At 43.3% G+C, this 26,278-nt stretch overlaps 1 protein-coding gene across 7 annotated transcripts in view; it reads left to right on the plus strand.

Annotated features, from left to right (window-relative positions):
- DGKI (diacylglycerol kinase iota) overlaps positions 1-26,278 on the plus strand; it is a 251,571-nt gene that overhangs the window by 217,074 nt on the left and 8,219 nt on the right. For all 7 annotated transcript variants that reach the window (XM_083572279.1, XM_083572283.1, XM_083572280.1 and 4 more), the window contains 2 exons: positions 6,555-6,580; positions 23,793-23,830. In XM_083572279.1, coding sequence (XP_083428405.1) covers positions 6,555-6,580; positions 23,793-23,830 — 64 coding nt within the window. The remainder of the gene's footprint in view (positions 1-6,554; positions 6,581-23,792; positions 23,831-26,278) is intronic.

The raw sequence follows: 26,278 nt of genomic DNA on the forward strand, positions 1-26,278 counted from the left end.
TTGAAAGAAACAAATGGCTTGGGTCTAGGATACCTCAGGGATGGGCACAGCATCTACTTTGCATGCAGAAGATTCCAGATTCAAACCACCACCACCCACATCTCCATTTCGGACTAGGACTATTTGCCCCATCTGAAACTCCAGAAAACGGCTGCCAGTCAGTGTCAACTGGTTTTCCTCATCCTTGGGTCTCCTGATGTTGCTGGACTACAATTCCCATCATCCCTGACCGTTGGTATTGCTAACCAGGGATGATGGGAGTTGGGGGTCCAACATCTGGGGACTCAGTGTTGAGGGAGGCTGAAGTAAGTAATTTTTTTTGTTTATTTAGTTCATAACCCAATCTTCAAGGCGGCGTTACTAATCAGCAGAAGGTTTGAATATCCTTGTTGATACGTATATTGGCCAACCATAGAAGTAAAACGTTTAAAACTTCTAACAGAGGTAAAATGATTTAAAAGTCTAATAAAAACAGCTATAAAGACGGCTGTAAAAGGCTATAAAAGGTTTGTAATCCGGAGAGTTCATGAAGGAGAAGTTGTTACAGCCGCCATCTTCCTCCCCAGGTCTCTTTGCTCGTTCATAAATTATATTTCATTTTTAAAAACCTCAAAGCAGGTTACAAAAAATAAATCAGTAAAATCAAGAAACAACAACCATACTTGAGTATCTGGATCATAGAATCTAAGAGTTGGAAGGGACTCGCAAAGATCTTCTAGGACCCATGTGCCTACGGGACCGCCTCTCCTGGTATGCCCCGCAGAGGACCATAAGGTCCACAAATGACAACATTTTGGAGGTCCCAGGTCACAAGGTGGTTAGATTGGTCTCAACTAGGGCCAGGGCCTTTTCAGTACTGGCCCCGACTTGGTGGAACGCTCTGTCACAAGAGACTAGGGCCCTGCGGGACTTGACATCTTTCCGCAGGGCCTGCAAGACAGAGCTGTTCCGTCTGGCCTTTGGTTTGGACTCAGTCTGACCCTTATGTTTCCCTCCCCTTACAGTTTTGATTTATGGGCTACTTTTAAAATGAGGCAGCATTTTAAATTGCATTTTAACCTGTATTTTAAATTGGGTTTTTTTTCCTATTATGTTTTTACTGTAATTTTACTGGTGTTAGCTGCCCTGAGCCCGGCTCTGGCCAGGGAGGGCGGGGTATAAATTATTATTATTATAATGAGAGAGAGAGAGAGAGAGAGAGAGAGAGAGAGAGAGAGAGAGAGAGAGAGAGATTGCACATACTTTTGTAAACCAAGAAAATCTTTAATAAAAATACATTAAAAAAAGAGAAACCCTATAGGTGGCAGTAGAACATTGAGGATAGCAGCTTGTATAACCGCTTCCTGAACTTGGCTGAAACTTTGCAGCAGACAGAAGTGGCAAAAATAATAATAATCTTGAACCAATGGTGGATATAACCTGAGCTGCAGAGGGGAGGAGGTACCACCAGAACCGCTACCCGTCCTTTTACAGATTTTGGATGTTACGCAATCAGGATTCCAAATTGTGCAGGGACCCTGCCCTACCATGGAAATCTGCCCACTAAAGAAGTTCACCCTCAATCCACTGGAAGGTGGCAGAGTTAGGCCACCCGGAATGTGACAAATGAGACAGGGCCAATGAGTCTAACCCTGCCTGCCTGCCAGGGAAAAGCACGGGCCAGGAGGCTGAACAGGACTAGTACAATGCTGAGATTTTAAAAAATGCACCAGACCATTAACAAGAATGGTTGAATGTGCAGATGGAGACTAGGAATGGGAATTTAATGAGATTCTCAAACTCATAGATCCACAGAGATCTCTTTCTAATTCCCATCTCACTCCTTAAATTTGAGGAGAAGCAAGATTCCCTACCCCCATCCCTTGGTTCTGCTAAAACATGAATTATTCTTGTGCAATATTTTAGACACGATTATATATCCAATACACACATACAATATAATTGCTTTCCTAAAGTAATCATCACATTGACAGGAAACTGCAGCAATATGTATATAACTGTGTGGAAATGCAAATGCAGCCAACCAAGTTCTACTCAGAGTAAACCCATTGGAATGAGCAAGCCTAAGTTAGCCATGTCCATTTGTTTTTCAATAGATCTGCAATGAGTTGAATTTAGTTGGATGCATCCCATAGTTATAGAAGTATACTGCAGAAATATAGCACAGTGTGGGATATGGCTCTTTTATAGGTATTATACATATAGTAAAGGTAAAGGTAAAGGGACCCCTGACCATTAGGTCCAGTCGTGGCCGACTCTGGGGAATAAAATAAAATGGATTTGGGAGAGGGAACTATGCAGGCATCAGGGACCAGCAGGACTCCGAGGGATGTGTAGAGGGGGCAAGGGAGCCTGAGGAATATCTAGAGGAAGGGGTCAGTAATTTGTGTGGTTCTGTGCCACCCACAAGGCAAGGGTCAGGGCTCTGCGAAGAGGAATAATAATAATATTTATACCCCACCCATCTGGCTGGGTTTCCCCAGCAACTCTGGGTGGCTTCATAATAAAAACACGACAAAACATCAAACTTTAAAAACTTCCCTAAACAGGGCTGCCTTCAGGTGTCTTCTAAAAGACAGATAGTTGTTGATTTCCTTGACATCTGATGGGAAGGTGTTCCACAGGGCGGGCGCCACTACCAAGAAGGCCCTCTGCCTGGTTCCCTGTAACCTCACTTCTCACAGGGAGGGAACCAACAGAAGGCCCTCGGTGCTGGACCTCAGTGTCTGGGCTGAACGATGGGGGTGGAGACGCTCCTTCGGGTATACTTGGCTGAGGCCATCTAGGAAGACTCAGGACTGTCAGAGGCAGATGAGGCCCTTTTAAAAATAAAAAATGAATGCATCCTGAAGAACTGGACTTAGATTGGAAAAGAACTAGGGAAACCAGAATTGACAGATTAGCCTATCCTATGCTGGAGACAGATGCTCTGCTGCTATTTGTTTTTGAACGTCTGAAGGTGGTTTGAAAGAAGGACTGCTGCTTTTTTTTTGGGGGGGGGAGATTTTATTGTTTCAAAACCCTAAAATACATCTTTAAGTGAACATGTGCATGTGAAAACAAAATGGGGGTGAACTGCATACCATCAGATATGAAACCTCTCTCAAACCACTTTAATGGACTGTATGTATATAACCTGTATGTATATAACTTTAATGGACTGTATGTATATAACCTTTAAAAAATAGCTTTCGTGTTCTATCCATTGCAGAGGAACAACCAGTGAGTTCATTGGAACCAGAGAGAGAGAGAGAGGTGTTTTGTTTTTAAAAGAGAAACAACATTCAGCCCCCTCTTTTTTTCTTGGCCAGCTAACTGGCAGAAGTGCTTATCAGAAGGAGTTAGTGCGTATGTGTAAAATGAATTACTCGAGTGGCAAAGAAGAGAAAGGCCATAAAACTCCATGGCAGTGCTATAAAAGTATTGTTGTTCAGCCTTTTAGATTCTTAAAGGCTTTTCTTTCAGATGCTGTGGGTGGCAGAGGGTTTCAGTTGCAGGGTTATTGGTAAAAATAGCTGCTTTACATCGGCTTGACGTTTCTCTGGAGGCTTTTGTCTTTATGAATAATACACCCGGTTGCCGGAATTTCTGTAGACTGTGCCTGGAGGAGGCTGGTTGAATTTCCATGAAACCTCAAATCCCATAGACTGAGCTCACAAGGTTGCAAATCCCTTCCTTCCCATACAAAGGCATGCCTACACTGCCGCCTTCCTCAAGCGACAAGCCTCCAGCAGACTGAAAACACCAGGAATAGTCTGACTGGCACAGAGTTTTCCTTTAATGCTAAGCTCCCTTGGCCACTGTTGGCCTTCAGTCAGTGGGCCTTAGGAAGAAGGCACAAAGCCCCAGGTCCATTCTGCACAGACAACGTGCTTTCTATTGCTGACCTACACTTGACTTTGGCTTTTGACAGCACCTTGCATTGGGCCCAGATAGGCTTGCCATATGTCCTCTTTTTCCAGGACATGTCCTGTTTTTTATGGGTGGAGTCGTCGTAGTGATCCAGAGTTAAAAATAGAAGTCGACAAATGTGTCCTCTTTTCTCTCTCTTCAAAATATGGCAAACCAAGCCTAGAAAGAAGCTGGTAGTCATGTCTTTGGATTGGTCAGGGTTAACAAATAAAAGGAGTAGGACTTCTACCATTCTCTACTGACTCCTGCTTGCCCCATTTTTTTTAAAATATTTTGACAAAGCAATAATAATAAATGAAATAATAATAAAAATATGCACCCACCCTGAGACCATTCCATTGTAACTATCCAACCTGCCAAAATTTCAATACCTCTTGTGATCATTTGACCCCTTTCCGTTTTAAAAGTTCAAATTCTACAAACAATTTCTATATCTCCCCAAAATCATTTCTCTTACATATTCCCCATCTTGCCGCTTGCCCCATTTTAGGTTTGAGTTTTTCCATTTTCCAACTCAAGCCTCACATTTTAGTGACCCCCACCTGGAGATCCAGCTGCCTATACCTTCTCTCTCCCCCTCCCTACCTTGTAGTTTTGTATCTACCTTATGCCTTATCCTTGGCCTGGTCCCAACAGGTGCACACCATAATAGCAGGAGCATAAACTTTATAATTTTCTTAGCAGCACTTGCCATGGTGATTCCCCCCTCCTCCTCCTCTTTTGGTCTTTTCAGATGCAGAGCTAATTACCTCTACCTGTCTTGCCGTGATAGAAATGCTAGCGAGACAAAAAGGATGCTAAAGTAAATGCTCAGTTATGGCTGCAAAATGGATTATTGTATGCTGTTCCGTTCTGGATCCCGGTAATTGCAAGTGCCGTTGGTTAGCTGTCCCTTCTGCCATTGAATGGCTACAAGGGGCACTAAACTGTAGGGGGCTGGTGGAAAAGTTGTTCTCATAAGCACTTGTGTAACATGCTTTCCCCTTCACCTGCTTCTCCCAGGGAACACAGCTAAAGGAATGGTAGAGGTGAGGTTTTAACAAAAACAAGTCTCCAGCTGACTTGGTACCTATTCCTCCCCACTGAAAACGGTAGCTAATAGTAGCTTCATGGGAGGGGAATTAAACTGAGACAACAGGGTAAGGAATCTGTACCCCTCCCAATGTTGTTGGGCTGATTGGAGCTGTAGCCCAGCAACACCTTGATGACCACAGGTCTCAGGTAGACCTGACGCGGGTGGCGCTGTGGTCTAAACCACTGAGCCTCTTGGGCTTGCCGATCAGAAGGTCAGCAGTTCGACTGCACGATGGTGGTGAGTTCCCATTGCTCTGTCCCAGCTCCTGCCAACCTAGGAGTTCGAAAGCACACCAGTGCAAGTAGATAAATAGGTACTGCTGTGGCGGGAAGGTAAACGGTGTTTCCATGCGCTCTGGTTTCTGTCATGGTGTTCCATTGCTCCAGAAGCAGTTTAGTCATGCTGGCCACATGACCTGGAAAGCTGTGTGCGAACAAACGCCAGCTCCCTTGGCCTGAAAGTGAGATGAGCGCCACAACCCCATAGTTGCCTTAGACTGGACTTAACCATCCAGGGGTCCTTTACCTTTTTACCTCAGGTAGAGTCTTTCCCATCACTTGCTTCCTGGTGCTTTTAGACTGGATTTTCCAAGGACTGACCCTGAGACCTTTAGGAGGAAAAGCATGTGCTCCTGGAGCATGACTGGCATTATGGGGCAGGTGTCACAGAGTTGCCCTCCCGACAGCATAATCAATGCTGCTTAGCTGGGGAAAGGCAGTGTAGATTTCTTACAGGGGCACACTGTCAGAGCCAACCCAGTACTCCCAGAAGTGCACCTAAGCAACACTTCCCTTACCACTGCCCTGCCCCTGCCCTTTTCACTGAGCTACTGTTCTTCTCCCTGACCATGTCTGTGATGCACACCAGCAGTTACTTTGAAGAGAAAAGTGAAGTGTTGGAAAATCTGGCCGCAGAACGTTCGCTCTGCATTCAGCTTGGCTAGGAAATCTCAGTGGAGCCACTGCTGGATTTTGATGGACCTTTGGTTATCAATTCACCTCTGACCTGATCCACAGAAGCAATTTCCCCCCTGTTATTTTCTTTCTCTGACTTGAGACTAGTGAAGATAGAAACTGACTGTACACATGAGGTTGAGATAATGGGTGGCAATAGCTTGTTCCTTGGGGAGGCAGAGATTTCAGGGCAGGTCTTAGAGAGCAGTAACCAGGCTCATTATTGGGGGGCAGCGGGAAAACCCAGGGGAAGAGAGACGACAGCAGTTTATCCCTCCAGCTGTACCTGTTTACGAGGCACCCTTCTTTCTTCTCCTTATATTTTCAAATAATAATAATAAAGTACTCCTTTTTCCAAAATCACAGTGACGCAGAACTAGGTGGATGTTTTGTGAGGCTCATTCTGATGCAAAGACGGAATGAAGCGGGATCTGAATTTTAGCAATTGTTAGGAGCTGAACATAACATAACCTGTAGAAGTATTTCGCATCAGCCAAACTCTGCTTTACTAAGTGCTGCTGCAGAAATCCCTGAAAGTGCACTGAATTTCATTTGTTTTCCTTTTCATCTTACCAAAAAAAAAGACTGATGGGTCTTTGTTGGTTTACTTCCAGGTCTCCGGTTTCTTCAGAAGATCAAGGTGAGAATCTATTTTATTTGTCTGCATGTTGTTGTTAATTGTCCTATTGCAAACTCAGCTTGATAAATATGAGTTTTGCTCAGGTTAATTGGATGAGAAGTGATCTAGATTCTTCACCACCACTAGCCCTCGGTCTGATTGGGGAAAGTTGGGTGAGCATAATATTTGGCATTTGTCTACCAAGGATATTCAGAAATGATTTCCACTAATTCACACAATGCCTTGTAAGGCAGGCATGAGCATACTTCAGGTGTCTAAGATCTATTTGGTTTGTTTAGTAAATCCCCAAACCAGAACCAGGTGCAAAAGACATAGGACTTTATCTGAGCTTTCTGCTCACGCAGTGAGACTTCATTCTCTCCTCTCTGGAGCAGATTTTGAGGGTGTATGGGGAGCTGCAGGTAAGAGGGAAAAAGCAGTAAGTTTTTCCCTGCATGCATACATCTCTGGTGCAAATGGAATGGCAGCACTGGATACAGCCCATACAGTTAGAATTAAAAAAACAGGTTGCCTCTGAGCACATTCTCACTGAAATACTGGGCAAATAAAGATGGATGTTTGGGTCTTGGGAATGGAACAACAAGGACATACCCATTGGCCTGATTACAGGTAGGTAGCCGTGTTGGTCTGCCGTAGTCAAAACAAAATAAAAAAATTCCTTCCAGTAGCACCTTAGAGACCAACTAAGTTTGTTATTGGTATGAGCTTTCGTGTGCATGCACACTTCTTCAGATACTTCAGATTCTTCATTGGCCTGAATAACTCATGACTGCCTGTTCCAACAAACAGCAGACTCCCAAGATTCCCATGTTTGTTTTCATCCTGCTGTCTTGGACCCTTTAACACAAGGGTGGGGGAACCTGTCTTCTTTCATCCTCAACCCCGCCAGCATGGTCAGAGATGATGGTAGTTGGAGTCAGCAACACCTGGAGGACCACAGGCTCTTTTCCCTGCTTTAGCCAACACGGGGGCTTTCTGTATGGTTTCCTCCTGTTGCAAGACTGAACCCAAGGTCCGCTAATAAGATGGGAAATCATAACTGATACTGCACAGGTAGCAATGTGTTCATTTCAATGCGTCTTGCACAGGAGAAGCTCTTGATGAGCTGTGGCCCAGTTTCTGAGCAGAGAAAGTTCTCCTTCCTTCCAGTCTTTGAAATGTCATTTCACAATGTCAAGAGAGCACACGCTATTCCCTCCCGTTTGGCCACGGCTGAGTGATATGTTTATTATGTTGCATTTGATCCTTGCCAAAACCTGATTCCATTGCCTCTTATTCCCTTGCTTCAGAGGAAACATTACATTTTAATAGGTTGTCCTGGATACCAGTATCATGCTATTTGTCAATGGGCAGTGATTTATTAGCCGGCCTTATAGGTTTTCTTTACATTATCCTATTACTCTGTCATTTTATCTATTAATTGAGTGTCAGGCAGCATATGAAGTGCTTCCTTATGGATCTTCTTGGCTTTAATCTCCAGTATCTGTCCCTACCATCTCCCTTTCCTTTCTGCCTTCCCTGTTTCCCTCCTTTGCACAAATTCCTCTCATGTTCCATTTACCACCTGTGCCTCTGTGACAGGGGACCAGCTCTACAGTTTGATCAATATCCCTAACCACTCCAGAACCATAAAAGCATTTATGAGCTTACTTTGAAATGGAGAATCAAAGCCGCAAGCACTCTTCACCTATCATACCAAGGACATTAAAAGCTTCTGTTTAATGACAGTGAAATAGCTGATTGAGAAATGTATTACAGGGTAGAAGAATGGTTACAGGCGAGAGCCTTTTATGATGCAGCAGGGTCAGAACATTTAGTTCCGATGCTTGTAAATACTGTCTGTCATCCACCAGGAGAGGAATCGCCTTGGAACTTAGCTCTGCCTAGGCTTTGCCCCAATGCCGCAGTGATGGCTTCACTTGGCAAATGGGGGCTGGTTGCAGCAGTCCTATGTATTTCCCCAGCTGTCCCCTCCAGCAAAGCCGCAGACTTGGATGGGCAAAGCATTTTGGTGCCTGCTCTGTACTCCAAGGTCAAACCCTGTGTCCTGGATCATCTTTGGGGATGATGCTCCCTGGTTCCTCACTATGCTAGCCTGAAGCAGCCTGATGTGCTCCCTGGGTTGTGTTTTCTCAGGCTTAGTGATGATATGCTGTCACGGGCGCAGTCAAGAAATACAAAAGATTTCTTTCTGCCATCGCTCATTGCATTCTCTTCTCCTTGGGGAAAGGTCATAGCAGGGACAGACTTTCGTAATCTTTTGTGATGTGGTTCCCCGTGTGAGGTCAACATTTGGCGTCCCTCAGTGGATCTTCTCAGTTATGAATCTTCTCAGTTTTGCACCCCTACAGCTTGGCACCCTGCATAGCAGAACCGCTCACACCACCCTAAATCTGGCACTGGTCATAGCTCAGTGGCACAACATCTGCTTTGCATGCAGAGGGCCCTAGGTCAATCCCCAGCATCTCCAGGTAGGATGGGAGAGACTTCTATCTTCTGGCTGTGAAGAACCCTCAGCTAGGTGGACCAATAGGACCACTCAGGGAATGGCATCTTCCTTTGTTCTTAAATGGTAATCCCAGCAAGCTGAGGATCTCTCTTGGCTTATGGAATAGTTGTTTTTGGGGGGATTCATGGCTCCCCAGATCTCTGTTGGGGGTATGGCAGACAGGAGCAGAGCATTGCTGGTTAGGCAACACATGTCCAAGAATTTAAGAACACCCATTTTCAAACCAAAGCCAGTCTAGCATTTTGTTTCCAATAGTAGCTAGCGAGATGTCTCCCGAAAGCATTAGCACATAGGTAGGCAAACTAAGCCAGGGGGCAGGATCCGGCCCAATCGCCTTCTAAATCCGGCCTGTGGATGGTCCAGGAATCAGTGTGTTTTACATGAGTGGAATGTGCCCTTTTATTTAAAATGCATCTCTGAGTTATTTGTGGGGCCTGCCTGGTGTTTTTACATGAGTAGAATGTGTGGTTCTATTTAAAATGCATCTCTGGGTTATTTGTGGGGCATAGGAATTCGTTCATCCCCCCCAAAAAAAATATAGTCCAGCCCCCCACAAGGTCTGAGGGACAGTGGACCGGCCCCCTGCTGAAAAAAATTGCTGACTCCTGCATTAGCACATGAGGCCACTGCTCTCCTGAAGCTGAGCAGGTCTGAGTCTGGTCAGCACCAGAATGGGAAACCATCAGGGAATCACAGGTATGCTGCCTTGCGTTGCATAATGGAAGAAAAGTGGGTTAGAAATGTAAATAAACAAAATCATTGGATCTGCTATTGGAGGCTGTGAACAGGAATGTACCTTATGCCAAGTTAGACCACTGACTGACCTAGCTCATCATTGTCTACACTGAATGACAGCGACTCTCCAGATCCCAGGAATCTTTTTCTTACTTGGAGGTACCAGGGATGGAACCTGGGATCCTCTTCATGCAAAGCAGATGCGCTACTGCTGAGCTGTGCCCCTTCCCCTATAGTTGCAAGCTTTAATCCGCAGATGAAACCATTAAAACTTCAGTTGATTGAGCAGTGAATATGAATCTTAATCAGTAAGGCAAACTTTAATTGTTTCTAGACTGCATTTATAACTCACGTTGCACCAGGCGCTTAACAACAAAGCTTGAACGCCACATTTTAATTAGTGTGGCTGAGACTTCAGGGCACTCTTTCTCCTTTCTTTTCGGGACTTATTTTGGTTTGGATATATTACTCTTACAGGGAACTTAAGAAAAAAGCAACACTCAAGGCAATCTCTGAGACAATGAAAACCATAGGGACCCCAGTGTGGTTTGGTTTTAAAATCCTCCTTAAAGGCCAGGCAAAGAGGAGAATTTTCTTATGATCCTTTTTCTCAGAAACATCAACATTTTGAGGCTTCTCCCCAACCCGCCCCCCGCCCCCCTTGTTTTTTGGAGGTGGCAGGGAAGAGGGCCTGTTTCCCCTCCCCCGCTCCCACTTTTGCTTCTAATATGGAAAAAGTAATAAAATATTAAACATGAGGTTGTTTTTTTCTAGTATTGCATTGTAGTTTCTTCCTCCCCCCCTTTTTTTAACTGAAAAAGTTACAAACCGAACATCTCCCTTCCCCGCACTTTTTGCCAACCCAAAGGCATTGTTCAGATGTAAGCAATGATAGCAAAGTTTGTGAAAGCACTGAAGTGGAGACAGACTGAAAGTTGCCAATATCAATATGAAGGAGAATGTTAACACAGCCATATATTACGGAATGAGGCAGGTACAGTTTGTCCTGTAGAGTCCTCGTTCCTGTGCTGGATGAATGACCATCAGTTCACCATAAAAGTCAGTCTCTCTCTCTCTCTCTCTCTCTCTCTCTCTCTCTCTCTCTCTCTCTCTTGCCCTCCAGCCACACAAAGTTTTTGCATCAGTTTTTCAGAAATATTTTAAATTGTTGTTAAAAGCAGGGTTGTTGTTGGTGTTGTTTTTTTAAAAAATGATAATTTAATTGTTTTATCTTGTTTGTAAACCACTTTGCCTTTTCAAAAATATAAAATCAATTAAAGAGATATGTAAATTTTATGAAATAAATAAAATGTTGGCCTGGGTATATTACAGACATTGCAATGGAGTTGAATTTGTAAGATTAGCATTGTGAAAGGTCCCAAAGGCCGGTGATCCTTAGCCACTTTGCTGCGTGGCTTTTCACACCAAATCAGTGCCCTCAAACTTCTCAGCAGACAACTCTGTGGGGCAAGTCTTTCATCCTGCAGTTTGTACAAGTCAAGCCATGCAGCCCTGACTAGGATTTACTTTAGCCGTCAGGACTGATAGCTGACTTGCATTCAGGCTACAGCTTCCCCTTGTCAGAGGCATTGAGGGGAAAAAAAAAAGACAAGACAAACCTATTGCACGGACTGCAATTCCCACAGGGGCTTTGCTGACAAAGAAACAAGTGTCAAACTCTTGGTTTAAGCAAGGGCTGCCCTGTGGGATGTGTGGGAATTCTGAACAGGTGAGTGAAGTGCCACACAGCCCAAGGGAGCCGGTGAGAGAAGCTGAACGGGACAGGCAGATGGTTTGTGGTTTATTTTCTGAGCTTCCTTCATAGCAAAATCTGCAATTCTGGGAAGAATGATGCAGGGTCAGGCGAATCTGAAAGTGTTGAGTGGCAATCTGTTTCCAATCCTACTTGAAGACAATGCCTCTTCCCAGTTTTTGTCTTATTCTGTGATGCCGGAATTTGGGTTATAATTCTGGTCCTGTGTTCTTATATGGCACTCGTGGGAGACAGCCTGGCAAATTCAGGTTGTGCAGTTGTAGTTGACGGGGAGATCTTGCGCAAGAAACCTGCTCCCCCCAAAGATCTGAACTTTTGCGATAAGGAAAGTGATGGGAAAAGGCACTGAGAAGTGTGGGGTGATACTTGCTTTGATGCAACCCTATCTTCACAAACAAATCGGGATGAAGGCTCATTAAATAGTCAGTGCCATTTGATTTCTCTGCAAACAGATCAGGATGAATGCTTAATAAACAGGTCATCTGGAGGTGCCCTGGCTTGCAAGTAGCTCGAAGTCACACAGGGAATCTCTTGTAAATAGCTTCCATGGTTAGTAAAGGTAAAGATAAAGGGACCCCTGACCATTAGGTCCAGTCGTGACTGACTCTGGGGTTGCGGCGCTCATCTCGCTTTACAGGCTGAGGGAGCCGGCATACAGCTTGCGGGTCATGTGGCCAGCATGACTAAGCCACTTCTGGCAAACCAGAGCAGCGCACGGAAATGCTGTATACCTTCCTGCTGGAGGGGTACCTATTTATCTACTTGCACTTTGACGTGCTTTCGAACTGCTAGGTTGGCAGGAGCAGGGACTGAGCAATGGGAGCTCACTCCATTGCGGGGATTTGAACCGCCGACCTTCTGATTGGCAAGTCCTAGGCTCTGTGGTTTAACCCACAGCGCCACCCGCACCCTCCATGGTTAGTAGCCCCATATAAAGGCAGTCTCACTGAATGAGCACAGCAAAACCAAGGAGGGTCAGGCAGCCCTTCAGACAAAGGAAAAAGAAGGAATCTCAGTCTCCAGTCAAATGCATTCTGAATGGGCCAGCAGTTCTTTCTTTTCTTTAAATTTTTATTTATCATTTTCGTTTATATATGTACATTACATCAATGATTTAACCATAGTTTTAACATTTTCAGTTTCAACTCCCTTTCCCCTCTTTCTGCGGTTCCTTACATTTTTGTCCTTTCCTGCATACTCCAAATTACCTTCACTTATTCTTTTTAATCATCTATTCTCATCTATATCTCATATATATTTCTAAAACTGCAGGTTTTTAAAATAATCCTGCCAATGTCTTGATCTGTTTACAGTTTGTAAATACTCAATAAACTACTTCCATTCCTTTCTAAAAAGTTTGTTGTCTTGATTTCTTATTCTTTCGGTAAGTTTTGCCATTTCTGCATACTCCATTAGTTTCTGTATCCAATCTTCTTTCGTTGGGACCTCTTCATCCTTCCACTTTTGGGCAAATAACATTCTTGCAGCTGTAGTCACATACATAAATTTCTATACTGTTTGGGTAGTTCTAATCCTATAATTCCCAAGATAAATCCTTAAACTCTTTTAATTTAAACTCTCTTAATTTAAGTTCTCCACTCTCCTCTCTTAGCAAATTTTTATAAGTCGCCCAACTTTCCATCATATTTTTTTCTTTTTCACTACTATGGCTTCCAAAGGTGAAAGCCAAAGTGGTGTTTTATCTCCAATAAGTTTTTATATTTAGCCCATATTCTACACATTTCCCCCCTAATTATATGGTTTGTGAAGGCTTTATGTACTTTTGCCTTTTCATACCACAAATAAGCATGCCAACCAAAAATATTATCATGACCTTCCAAATCTAAAATATGTGGATTCTTCAGTAGCAACCATTCCTTCAACCTGCACAGACAAGATGCTTCATAATATAATCTCATATCTGGTAGGGAGAAACCTCCTCTTTCTTTCGAGTCTATCAGTATTTTATATTGTATTCCCAGGTTTTCTCCTTGTTAGATATATTTAGAAATATCTTTTTGCCATTTGTTGAATCAAACTGTCTTGCTGATCACCGGTATTGATTGAAACAAAAATAACATTGTTGGTAGTACATTCATCTTTATGGTCGACACTCTACCCAGCAATGAAAGTTCTATCCCATATTTCATTCTATCCCATATTTGCAAATTTCTTTTAATATCCTCCCATGTTTTCAGATAGTTATCTTTATACAGCTGTATTCTGTTAACCATACACCTAAGTACTTAACCTTCTTTTCAATCTTTAGACCTGATATAGTTTATAATTTATTTTTACTCTCATCATTCATGTTTTTTACCAAGAGCTTGGTTTTATCTTTATTAATTTTAAGACTTTCTATTTCTCCATTTTTTTCTATCTCTTCTAATGTTTTCGGAATTGACTCTATTGGTTCTTCTACAGATATCACTACATCATCGCCAAATGCTTTAATTTGTATTGTCTCTGTCCCACCCTTATTCCTTTAATTTCTTGATTCCATCTTATTCTTTGCGCCAAAACTTCTAAAACTAATACAAACAATAAAGGTGACAGCGGACAACCTTGTTTAGTGTCTTTAGTTATCTTACAGTTCTCAGTCAATACGTTATTTACTATCAATTTTGCTGATGGTTCTGTATACATTGCCTTAACTCCTTTTATAAAAGTTTCTCCACAGCTCATACATTCCAAAACTTTAAACAGGAGACATTATCAAATGCTTTCTCTGCATCTAAAAACATTAAGGCTGCTTGTTTTTTTTGCATTTCTCACTTCTAAGTATTCTATTAGAACCAAAGAGGGTCAAGAAGCCCTTCAGACAAAGGAGAAAGGAGGAATCTCAGTCTCCAGTCAAATGCATTCTGAGCGGGCCAGCAGTTCTTGCAATTAGGAGTGAAAGCATTTGCATACGAAGCCTTGATTAGCCTTTCACTCTGCGTTTGCTTTTAAATGTGCCATTACTCAATTGCTCTTCTCCCCTTGCCAGCATAACAGTGTTTTAATGAAGTGCATGGGATAGCCAGCCAAAATTGTACTCTCTCCACTCACACATCTCCTTCATCTTCCTGCTCCCGTAATCCCTCCCCAACCCCCATCTTTCTTTCAGCTTGACAACTATTTTCTCTCTTTTCATCCCTTCCAAAAGTGGCATCAACTTGTCATTGGGTTAGTTTTCTTCTTCTTTAAACGGTTGTCTTACAGAATACACTGGAGAAGCCAGCGAGTCTGGCGCTCTGGTTGCTCACAGCTTTTCTTAGACTAGGGCTAAGAAAAGAAACCTGTGGCCCTCTAGGTATTGGTGTTGGACTCCAACTCCCATCAGCCCCAGGAAGCACAGTGAGGGATGGTGGGAGTTGTAGTCCAACAACAAATAGAGGGATGATGGGAGTTGTAGTCCAACAACAAATCGAACACCACTGGTTCCCCATCCTTGAGTTAGATAACAAAACTGTCACTCTACAGCTTCGCAATGAGGACCTTTTTACATGTTCTGTAGGCTTTGTAACCCTCTGCACAGGTTTACGGGAAGCAACAGCCAATCCTGGTACTCAGATGGTACTCATCTGTATTGATACATATGTGTCATTCACACATTAAATTGCTAGGTGTACACCTAAGCAACATAATGTTGAATTGGCCCCCATCTCTACTTTGCAAGTTGGCTCATCTAGTCCAGTACTGTTTGCACTGACAGGTAGCAGCTCTCCAAGATGTCTTTACCAGCCTTATCTGGAGATGCCAGGGATTGCTCTTGGCACCTTCTGCATGCCAAGCATTGCTCCCCATTCATTTGAACGCACAGAAATAAATTCTTTTTTAAAAAAATAGAATAAACATATGCACAAATTCTTCCTGCATTTTCATTTCTTTTTTACTTTGCTTGAATTATTCTGGTTTTATGTAAGCCACTTTGTGTTCTGTGTGTAAAAAGGCTGAGCAAAAATTAACAAAACAAATAAAACATTCCACTTGGGGGAAGATATGGTATAGCTATGCTCTGGGCTGCAATCTTATACTCGCTTACCTGGTAGTAAGCTCCATTGAAGTAAGTGAGGCTTACTTCTGCATATGCATGTATGGGATTGCACCATTGTAAGCCCCCTCTTTTGTTGTCTTGCCCCCCACATTTTAAACACTTTCTGGCTTGCTACTGTTCATTTAACAAGAGAGAGGGAGAGGAATTGGGGCGGGGAGAGACTTTCTTTCATCTATCCTTGTTGAATGAAGACTACAGGAATAAAGGAAACACTCCATTTATCAGGTCTGCAACTGTAGTGTGATGGCTTTAAGACATTGCTATTTCTAAGAATAGAAATGTTATTTGAGGCAGTTTCTCAAAACAATGGCTTATATCAAGAGGTTATAAATCGTAGTCCCACAAAGTGTCTCTGCCTTTTATCAGTTCAAGGTATGCCTATGAATGTTATGAGTTGTATTCATTTGCAAACATTTCCACTAAAAGTATCAGTTACTTTTAAAAACAGCAACTTTTAAAATAAAGTTTAAGGCTTTGGACTCAGCCACATTGGCAAAGAAAAAATGCTTTATATGCATTGTTTATGCATTCTAACACTGTGACACCAGGCGGCTCTGTGGAGTTCCATTTTTGTCAACCCGATTTCTCATACAAAGTTTGCAACGCATTTAACTGAAACGCTTCTTTGATAAGTCTAGATCCAGCCTATATTAAGAATGCTCACTATTGAAAGTGAATAACTGGAGCAAGAATGTGACATACTGCGGAATTCAAACTTTTGACCTCAGATTTAAATGATAATGTTTTAAGACACTGCACTACAACCCCAGAACTGATAAACTGACCCCTCTAGTTTAGTTTTGGTTAGTTTAATATTTGATTAGTTTAATCTGTGTCACCTACCTTAAGCAAACTGGGGTCACCAACTTGGTGCCCACGAGCACTGTGGTTCCCATAAAGGCATTCCCTGGTGCCCTGAACAGCTTCCCAAGACTCTGAGCTTTCGTTTAAAAAGAAGGAGCAAGTATCTCAGCCTGGATAGCTCAGTTGGTTACAGCATGATGCTGATAACACCAAGGTTGCAGGTTTGAATCCTGTATGGGATGGCTGCGTTTTCCTGCATTTCAGGGGGTTGAACTCAGTGATCTTCAGGGTCCCTTCCAACACTGCAGTTCTATGATTCTAGCTCTCATAGAAATGAAGTTATGGAGTAAGAAAGGCAGGTACCTTCTAAGCAATTTATGTGAAACGAATGTGCTGTGGCCACCTTGTATATTTTCCCTGGTACTGAGGAATGCTTCCTGTTCCTATTAATAGCAGCATTACTATTTGTGTGTGATCAGCATTGTGTGATTTCCACAATCAGGACCAGCAAGACATAGCTGGTGTCTGATGGCTGTGGGTGGTTGACTCTTACTTTGTGTTATTCCTCACTCCCTATGACAGCCATTTTATGACTGGGCCTGCAGCGCACTCTCAAAATTCAAAACGTGCCCACTGATCCGAAAAGATTGGCGACTTCCAGTTTAGTACATGCTCACATGTGAAGTGGAAATATTTATGGGGGACTATGAGAGCCACATCTTGTACCCACCATGTATGCTTTCATTGCAGTTTTAAAGTCTCCTCTGCAGTGCTATGTTGACATGAAATTACTGCAGTTTAGGGTTGCTTTTGTAGACTGATTGGGAAAAAATGAGAAGGGAAAGCTGTGCTAGAGCTACCAGGCAAATAGGTAACTGTGAGAGCAGTTTTCCAGAGCTATGCAATGCTTAAATGTTTTTTTTAAAAAAAAAATAAATAAACAGCAGCAGCTCTAGGGCATTGGCTTGTTGTAAATTACAGTGAACAGAACTTATTCTTTCAGTCCAACATCTGTTGCCAGTGTCCCAACATTTCTGAAAGAGAGAGTCTGTTTCTTAACAATGCCGGTTGTGCAAGGTTTACCTAATTGAGAGGGGGGGGGGTTTGGGGTTTTTTTTTTACACTTCAGCTTCAGCAAAGAGCACAAAGGTTTAAAAATGCATAGAAAAGCAAGTTACCTCTTTCATCCTCCCGGCTTCTCCCTGCTAGAAGAATGGAAGTCTATTGATGATCTAGCCAGCCCAGAGAAATGTGCTGTGTTGCCAATGTTGTATTTTGCCAGTTTGTTAGATGGGTAGAAGCCTTAGGTCTGCACTTTTGTCAGTCACACAAGGTTTTCTGTGGACTGTGTGTGTGTGTGTGTATGTGTCTGTGTATAGCAAATCCACTTACCCAATCAAAGAGCACTAAAGCACTTCTATTTCTTGCTGCAAATGCTCATCTTAGGGAAAAGTCAAGAAAATAATGACTTGGTCTCCGTGTTTGTTGAATGGAATAATGCTTGGTGACATCTTCAAGGCCTGGAGATACTTTATGGCATGATAAAACGTGTGCATAATTCATGCTCTGTATTGTGAGGCAGCAACACTTGTCGCCCTCTGAATAAATGCATATTTAAAGGCCTCCTTTCGCCCATAATTGCACATTGATAGTGCCAGCCAGATTCTTTTTTCCTAGAGCTGAGAGCCAAGCCAATTTTCAACGGTTTGAAGCCTGAGTTGCAACCATGCTCACATAGTTTAGAACCCGGGGGTGGGTGAGGGGCAGTGAGATTACCTGGGGGCAGTGCTACAAGGCAAGTGAAGAGACAGGGGGGCAGGGTGTAAATGACCTTTGAAAAAGCTGGTATCAACTCCACCAATCTTGTTGAATTGTTTAGGCTAAACAGTTTTAATTGAATTGCAAATAAATGTGCAATTTATGATTACTGTTTTGAATTTCATTGTGTTGTTAGCTTCCTTAGTCGGTCGTGCAAACCACTATTCTGAATAATGAACGGCCTCCCTCGGGAGGTTGTGGACTCTCCTTCCTTGGAGATTTTTAAAGCAGAGGTTGGATGGCCATCTGTCACAGATGCTTTAGCTGAGATTCCTGCATTGAAGGGGGTTGGACTATGATTCTATGTTCTATGATTCTGTGAGTCAGGGCAGATAACAAATGGACGGCCACTCACTTTCCCAACAAAAAGGAATGGTATCACCAGAAAAGAGGACTCTGATTTGCGTAAAACTCGCAGGTGCTCATTTATATGTATACATGTATTACGTCTCTATAGAGTACGCGCAGGGCATCTCAACATAGTGGAAGAGAGAGTGGCAGGGCAGCTGGGTTGCCTGTTCAGTCTGCTGTCCAGGGGTAAAGTGTTGATGGGCAACTTCAAGGCTCCGCTCTCCCTTCTTAAGGTTCTTTCTTTTTAAGCTGGACCTGGACTCACTGGTGGAGGAAGAGGGGGGCGGGGGGGAGAGCACCGCCTCCAGCAGTGCGATCCCGGTGGGGTGACATCGCGGCTACCCCCCCCGCCCACACTGGGCACCACACCCCCAGAATGTGTGCCACACCCCTGCGGGTGGTGCACAATGCCCCAGGACACACACCAGCCATGCCCCCGCCTGCTCTCTGCCGCCTCCCCCGGTGCCAGAGTATAAAGCTCCACCACTGCCTGGATTGGGCAGCCCTTTAAAAAGGGAATCCCTACAAAAAGAGGACTGCCCACTGTACAATAGGACACAAAGCCACCCTATCTGGCAATCAATATTCTAAAACAGGGATCAGCAACTTTTAGGGGGTCTGAGGGTGCATCAGCAAACTGGAGAAATTCTTGCGCGCATCACACACCGACATGCATACCCACAACCATGGACTGAGAATACTTTTTAGATGTGTGTGTTTGTATGTGTGTGTGTGTAATGTTCAGTATCCTCCTTGTACCCTACCCTTCAAATTGCTTCCACACTCTTCTATAGGAGCTTGCCTTCTACCAGTTAGGGCTGTTTCCCCACTGTAGTGTCCAGTTGCTGATGAAAAGCAAGTGGAATATTCTATACAGGGACAAGATGTTTTTGTTCATGGCCAGCAGAGGGAGTAAAGTTAACACTTCCAGGGATGCTTGTAATGGATGAATAGCTCTATTATTGTTTATATGAGAAATTTTCATTTGGGTTTTAAAATCCCAATGTATTGACAGCTCCATCCCTCCTTCGGAACTGCACAGACAGAAACAGAAATAATGAAGCCTAACAATGCAAGCTGAGTTTTATGGATTTATGGATCCATGCTTCCAGTGTGAGAAAACAGGTTGCACGTGAATTGTTGCTTTGAGGTCTCCTAGCAATGTCTTAATAGATAACAATTTATAAAAGTTTAGCAATGCAATCTGTCATAAATAAATGTGCTAATAAATAATACTTAACATCAGTATAGTGATTTCAAAAGTTCAAAACACTCCACATGCATTGGCCAGTTGAAATCCTTACAACTGTCCTTTCAGGTAAATGAAGTATTGTTGTCCCCCATACAGCTGATAGGCAGACTGAGGCTAGAAGAAAAAAGCTTGCTTAAGACTATCTAGTAGACTGTCTGGCAAAGGCAAGAGTAGAACTGGAGCTCTCATGATTCACATCTCAATCTCTTAACCACTATGCTATACCAGTTTTACATGCCCTCTAACATTTCTCCAATGAAAATAGGGACGTCTCATTCCACAATGATAATTTTACTATTTATACCCCACACATCTTATTGAGTTCTGTTTTAAGATGGAGGTGGCGCTGTGGTCTAAACCACTGAGCCTCTTGGGCTTGCCGATCAAAAGGTTGGCGGTTTGAATCTTCGTGACGGGGTGAGCTCCCATTGCTCGGTCCCTGCTCCTGCCAACCTAGCAGTTCGAAAGCACACCAAAAAGTGCAAGTAGATAAATAGGTAAGGTAAATAGCGTTTCCGTGTGCTGCTCTGGTGCCAATGTTCCATTGCGCCAGAAGTGGCTTAGTCATGCTGGCCACATGACCCAGAAAAACTGTCTGTGGACAAACGCGGGCTCCCTCGGCCTGTAAAGTGAGATGAGCGCCGCAACCCCAGAGTCGTTCGCGACTGGACTTAACTATCAGGGGTCCCTTTATCTTATAAAGCAGCAATAAATAATTTTGGAAGTAGAGTTTCCACAAGTAGACTTGAAGAAGTTGCTTGGCTGAACCTGCTGGAGGTATAGTATCTGCTGAACAGGAAAAGATTCTCCCCTCTTACACACACCCTTTTTATTCATTTATCTGCCCCTTTAGAAACAAACAAACAACCCCACAATACCCTGCAAAGCAACACATGTGTCCCAGTTAATAGAGCTGCTGGGTGCTTTTCGGAAAACCTGTAAATAAGTTGTCATGAAATCTGCCTTAAGAGTTACTGTAGTTTTATTGGTTGTCTTTTTGGTTTGGATGTTACATTTTCCTGTGCTACACATGGGAGATGAAGTGAGGAAATGTTCCTGAAACTCTTACACAAAAATCTGATGCAAGAAGCATTTGAATCTTGTATCGCAAACATAGGCTCTCTGAGTGAGCAACACTGCTTAGTTTCTTTGCTTGCGTCCTTCAGTTCTTCCTGCAGTGATTTCTTTCTTTCTTTCTCCCTCTCCCTTTTACACATTTGTGGTGTTATTCCTGGAGTAATAATGAGCTCCTTGTGGAATTCTCTCCACGGAGGTGCCAGCCCAGCGCTGCACAGAGAAAATTCTCTGCCAATTTGCTTGCACTTCTTCATTTTTCAGACTCCAGTCAAGGCGAGGGTTTCTAGTCAGGAATATGGTGGTGCTAGAGTCAGTTCCGTTTCTGCACTAGGCAAAGGTGATATTTGGGGGAACCGAAATAATTTCAATTCTCATCTAAAGGTCAATCCATCAGAACTATACATCTTTAAACAATAAGTGAACTGACACACCTTTGAAATTTGTATTTTTACAGTTGCCCTTTGAAGTACATTGGGTTGTGGTGCATAAGAGGGTCTTCACTGTGATGGCCTCTGGGTTGTGATATGCCCTCCCTGCTAAGTTGTGTCTCACCCCATCACTGGCTGCTCAAGATACATATTTTTGCAGAGCATAACTCCATCTGCAGAGTTTCTGCTTGCTCTTTGATACAGTCCAAGTGATGACTTAGTGTTGAGCTTGAATGTAACCCACCTTGAAACTGCATGGTGATGGGCCAACTATAAATCAGAGATAGGGCTCCTCAGTCCCAGAGTTCAAATGCAGCCCCCCAACCCTCTCCATCTGGCTCCCATGACTATTCTCAAGCCATGTTCCCATGCTACCCTCCTCAATTATCCTGCTCCGAACCCTCCTCAATTGGTTTACTCCTGGCTGGAATATATCACTGAATTATGATCGTGCCTCTTTCTTGCCTGGATAGAGCATGAAGAGAGAGGAGCATGAAGTGTGGCTGTACGTAGGAACATCTGACTTTTACTGTACCATGATAAGAGTCGCACCTGTGGCTCCACACACTTTTTGTGGGGGCCCCGCCCCCCACTGGCATGTGGTGCTTGGGAGGTTGCACATGAGGAAATGTGGCTCTTGTGGGTGAAAAGGTTCCCCACTCCTGCAAATAACTGATTGCAGTGGCGTAGCGTGGGTTGTCAGCACCCGGGGCAAGGCAAGTAATTTGCACCCCCTAACCCATGGATTTGCGCCCCCTAACCCATGGATTTGCGCCCCCTAACCCTAAGCCCCAGATGTTGCGGTCGGCCCCCCCTGCACCCCCACGCTACGCCACTGACTGATTGGATTATGTATAACTGATCCTTTATATATGGATATGGTTTCTTAGAAAGATAGGAAGCTGCCTTATACTGAATCAGACCCTTTCTTCTTCTTCTTCTTCTTCTTCTTCTTCTTCTTCTTCTTCTTCTTCATCACTCGTTGCCGAGTAAGATTGTCTTCCATGAACATGGTCTTAACTTTGAGTCGTTAAGTGACTGTGGAGGCCAATTCTGGATCCACACGTCCTTCCACAATGGGGACATAGGTTTCCGGGTGGGAGTTGATCACGGTCAGGGTTTTCCAAGCATGCCTTCCTCTTAGTGCGTTTCTCCCTTTCGTCCTGAGTTTGAGCGTCTTCAAAGCCCATGACACCTTTGGTAAAGGCTGTTCTCCAATTGGAGTGCTTTAAGGCCAGTGTTTTACTTTTGTTGGTGTTTATACTACATTTTTAAAGATTTGCCTTGTTGACCACCAGCATTATGCTTTTTACAGTCTGGAATAGAGTAGTTACTTTGGAAGACAATAATCAGGCATACTCACAACATGACCAGTCCAACCAAGTTGATGTTGAAGAATCATCGCTTTGACACTGGAGATCTTTGCTTCTTCCAGTACACTGGCATTATTTCGCCTGTCTTCCCAGGTGTTGTGCCAAAATTTTCGTAGACACTGTTGCTCCATCTAGCTCAGTGCTGTCCACACTGACAGGCAGCAGCTCTCCAAGGTTTGGGGCAGGCAATATTCTCAGCCCTACCTGGAGATGCCAGGGATTGAACCCAGAACCTCCTGCTGGCAAAGCAGATGTGCCACAACTGAGCTATGGCCTTCCTTGAATTGAAGCCTTCTGTAAGAATCCCTTACTGGTTAAGCGCGTCACTAAGCACCTTTTAATGCATTACATTGGTTGGTGTACCCCTAAATATGTAAAGTGTTTATGTGGCAAGTGGATATTTGAAAATATTTGGGTTATACAGGTACATTCACCAGAGTTCTGGTAATTTCAGCAACTCCTTGCACTCGGGGCAAATATGGGATTGGTGCTACATAATGTGTGAAACAGGATCCGATGTGATGAGACGATTTTCAGGGTCAGACTTTGGCAATCTTCTGTAATATGTCATCTTGCGCAAGGCCAAAATTTGGTGCCCCCAAATGGATCTTCTTAATTATCACTCCTCTCAAATTTGCACCCCCTCGGCTTGATGTCATGTGCAGGAGAACTGACTGCACTGCACCAAATCCAGAGCTGCCATTTTTCACAAGTGAGAGAAAAGAGAGAGAGGATCTTTTGGAAGTTCATATGCAGTTTGTATGACATGTGATGCTTTTTGATGCAGAATAGAATATGGAACAAGATGTAGGGTTGCTGCTGCTGTTGCTGCTGCTGTTTTTACATTTGCAAATATGTGTTGATTTAAGTTTCAGGTGTGAAAATGCTCTTAAATCTAAGTTGCAATGCATAACAATGGCCTGGAAAGGTCATGCCTGTAGAATATAAGGCCTTTGGGGTGAGCCTCTTATTTTGTATTAATTATCACAATCGGGCAACATTTGTGTCAAGAATGATTATTAATGCTAATGTCCTCTTTTTGTTCTTTGCAGCACTTTTACAGTCAGTAATAGCTGGTGATTTTCTAAAAGTAAGTAAAAGAAGTTCTGATGCATCCTCATTTCTATCTCCTATACCCCTTACATGGCTGTTGTTATTACCATTCATTTATTTATTTAATACAAGTTTTTATATCTCAAGGATGATCAACCAAAAAAGGGATTAAAAAATAACTAAAAATGTAAACATGGAGAAATAGAACAACCCCCGAAAGCCAAAGAATCTATGAACAGGATTAAAATGGCTGGTGGGCTAGCTTACATTTGCATCTAAATATTTGGAAAATTAAACCAGGACATTAAGATGGGCACCAGGCAAACCTCACTGGAGAGAAGAACTGGGACACCGTCGCCATAAAGCCTCACCTTAGATCAGCCTTTGTCAAACCGGCTTGGCCTGATGGGAGTTGTAGTCCAAAATATCTGGAGGGCACCAGGTTGGCAAAGGCTGCCTTAGATGATGGGGGCACTAGCAGGAGGCCCTCTAGTCAAGATCTTCATACAGTAGTACCTCGGTTTTCGAGCGTCTCAGAAGCCAAACGTTTTGGTTTTCAAATGCCGAAAACCCAGAAGTAATTGCTTCCATTTTTGAATGCGCCTCGAAAGTTGAACAGCTTCCGCTGTGTGTTTTCCATTTTTTTCCCCACTTGAACTTGCAGCCAGCCCTTTGTGCCTCAGTTTTCGAACATTTCGGAAGTTGAACGGTCTTCCAGAACGGATTATGTCCGAGAAGCGAGGTATCACTGTATATGGGTGCTTTGACTCTAAGCTATGAAAGGTGAAAACAGCACTTTGAACTGGGCCCAGAAATGCATTGGGAGTGAGTGCAGTTAGAATAGTCCAGGCACAGTCTTTTCATAATGGCCATTCCCATTCTGCATTAACTTATCATTTCTGAACAGTCTTCAAATGCAGTCTCACATATAGTGCATTACAGTGGTCTAGCCTGGAGGTTATCAAAGCGTGGATAACTGAGGCCAGGATAATTTGTTATCCTTCTTCAAACTCCAAATGGGTACATATCTGAATACCAAATGCCAACTAAAACGACTTCTAGAACAAGAGATCTCATCGAGTGCAAGTATGTACATAAGTATGCTTTAAGCGCCTTCCACAGTCATCTCAAGGCAATGTACAAAATGTAGCAAAAGCAGCTAGAAAACAGTTTAAAACAAAACGGAAAAGATCAGCAGCTCAGAAAAAATAGCAAGTGGATAACCATGACAGAGACCTATTCATTCTGTTGGAAAAGCTTGTTGGAAGAAAAATGTCTCCTATCACATCTGGAAATCTTTCATGCCTCCGATGAAATAAAGTAATACCTACAAGGCCTTATCCTGCGCAACACACCCACCCTCTAGTATACCGAGTTACTTTATAAGCTGAAGAATTACTATTAAATGCTAAACACTCACAACTTCCCCAAGAGACTAGTCTTAGCAATACTACAACATCCAAACACTCCTAAACGCATAATTCAGTGTAGATGCATGTAGCTACCCATGTAAGTAACAGGCACCACAGTCTATCATCTTATGATTTGATGTATGGCCAGTCTAATAGTACATTAGTTTCTGCTCTCCTTTGCACTTCACTGCAATTTCAGTATTTGCTGTGAATGCAGTTCAGATATTAAGCGGGTTCCAGGAATGCCAAGCCTCTCCAATATCTCTCCTGTTGGAGTAGAAAGGGGAGGGGTTCCCCCCTCCCCAACTCCTGTCATTATGCTGCTTATGTCTGTCATTGCACCACCTGTTTTTCAATAACTAAGGCACATTTCAGAGGTTACATTTTTTCTGATCAAGGGATCACTGCCATAAATGATGTTATGCCGTGTTATTGATTCTCTTACATTTATATCCCACCTTTTGCCCGTCATGGAAAAGAAAGTGATGCTCCTAAACAGACCCAAATCTGCTTAGCTTGGACGTTTTATGTGCTTTCTGACCACAGACTAGGATTTTTATTCGTCCACACAAGAATTTGAGGTGGACTGTGCCATGAGAACTTCTGACTTCTGGATAATTGCAATCCATGAATTGGAGCTGGCTCAGTGCTTAAAAATGTTCTCTTTGTGAAGCTTGTGAAATGTCCTAGGAGACACATTTTTTTGAAGACCGTAATATAAGAATCAAGTCCTGCATCCTGTTCTCCCAGTGGTCAAGGAGATACCTATGGAAGGCTCACAAGCAGGACAAAATATAGACCTACCAGGCCTCTCTAAGCAGCTCCCAGGACTCTCTCCATCCCACATTTCTCACGAGCTCATCTCCATGCCCTCCTCAATAGCTCTTATCTACCTGGTATGCGTGCAACTCACTCGTCACGGTGACAGCTAATGCGTGCAGCAATTTTCTACAACCATTGCATGCAAATCAGTTCTCAGGACTTTCACTGGCCTAGGGAGGATGGGCTCTTATGCTGAAGGTTGTTGGGGCTTCATCTGATTGTTAGTGTATTCAGAGAGCCCTGTGCTACGT

Source organism: Podarcis filfolensis (genome assembly GCF_964270895.1).
Source record: "Podarcis filfolensis genome assembly, chromosome: 10".
NCBI classification, from domain to species: domain Eukaryota; kingdom Metazoa; phylum Chordata; class Lepidosauria; order Squamata; family Lacertidae; genus Podarcis; species Podarcis filfolensis.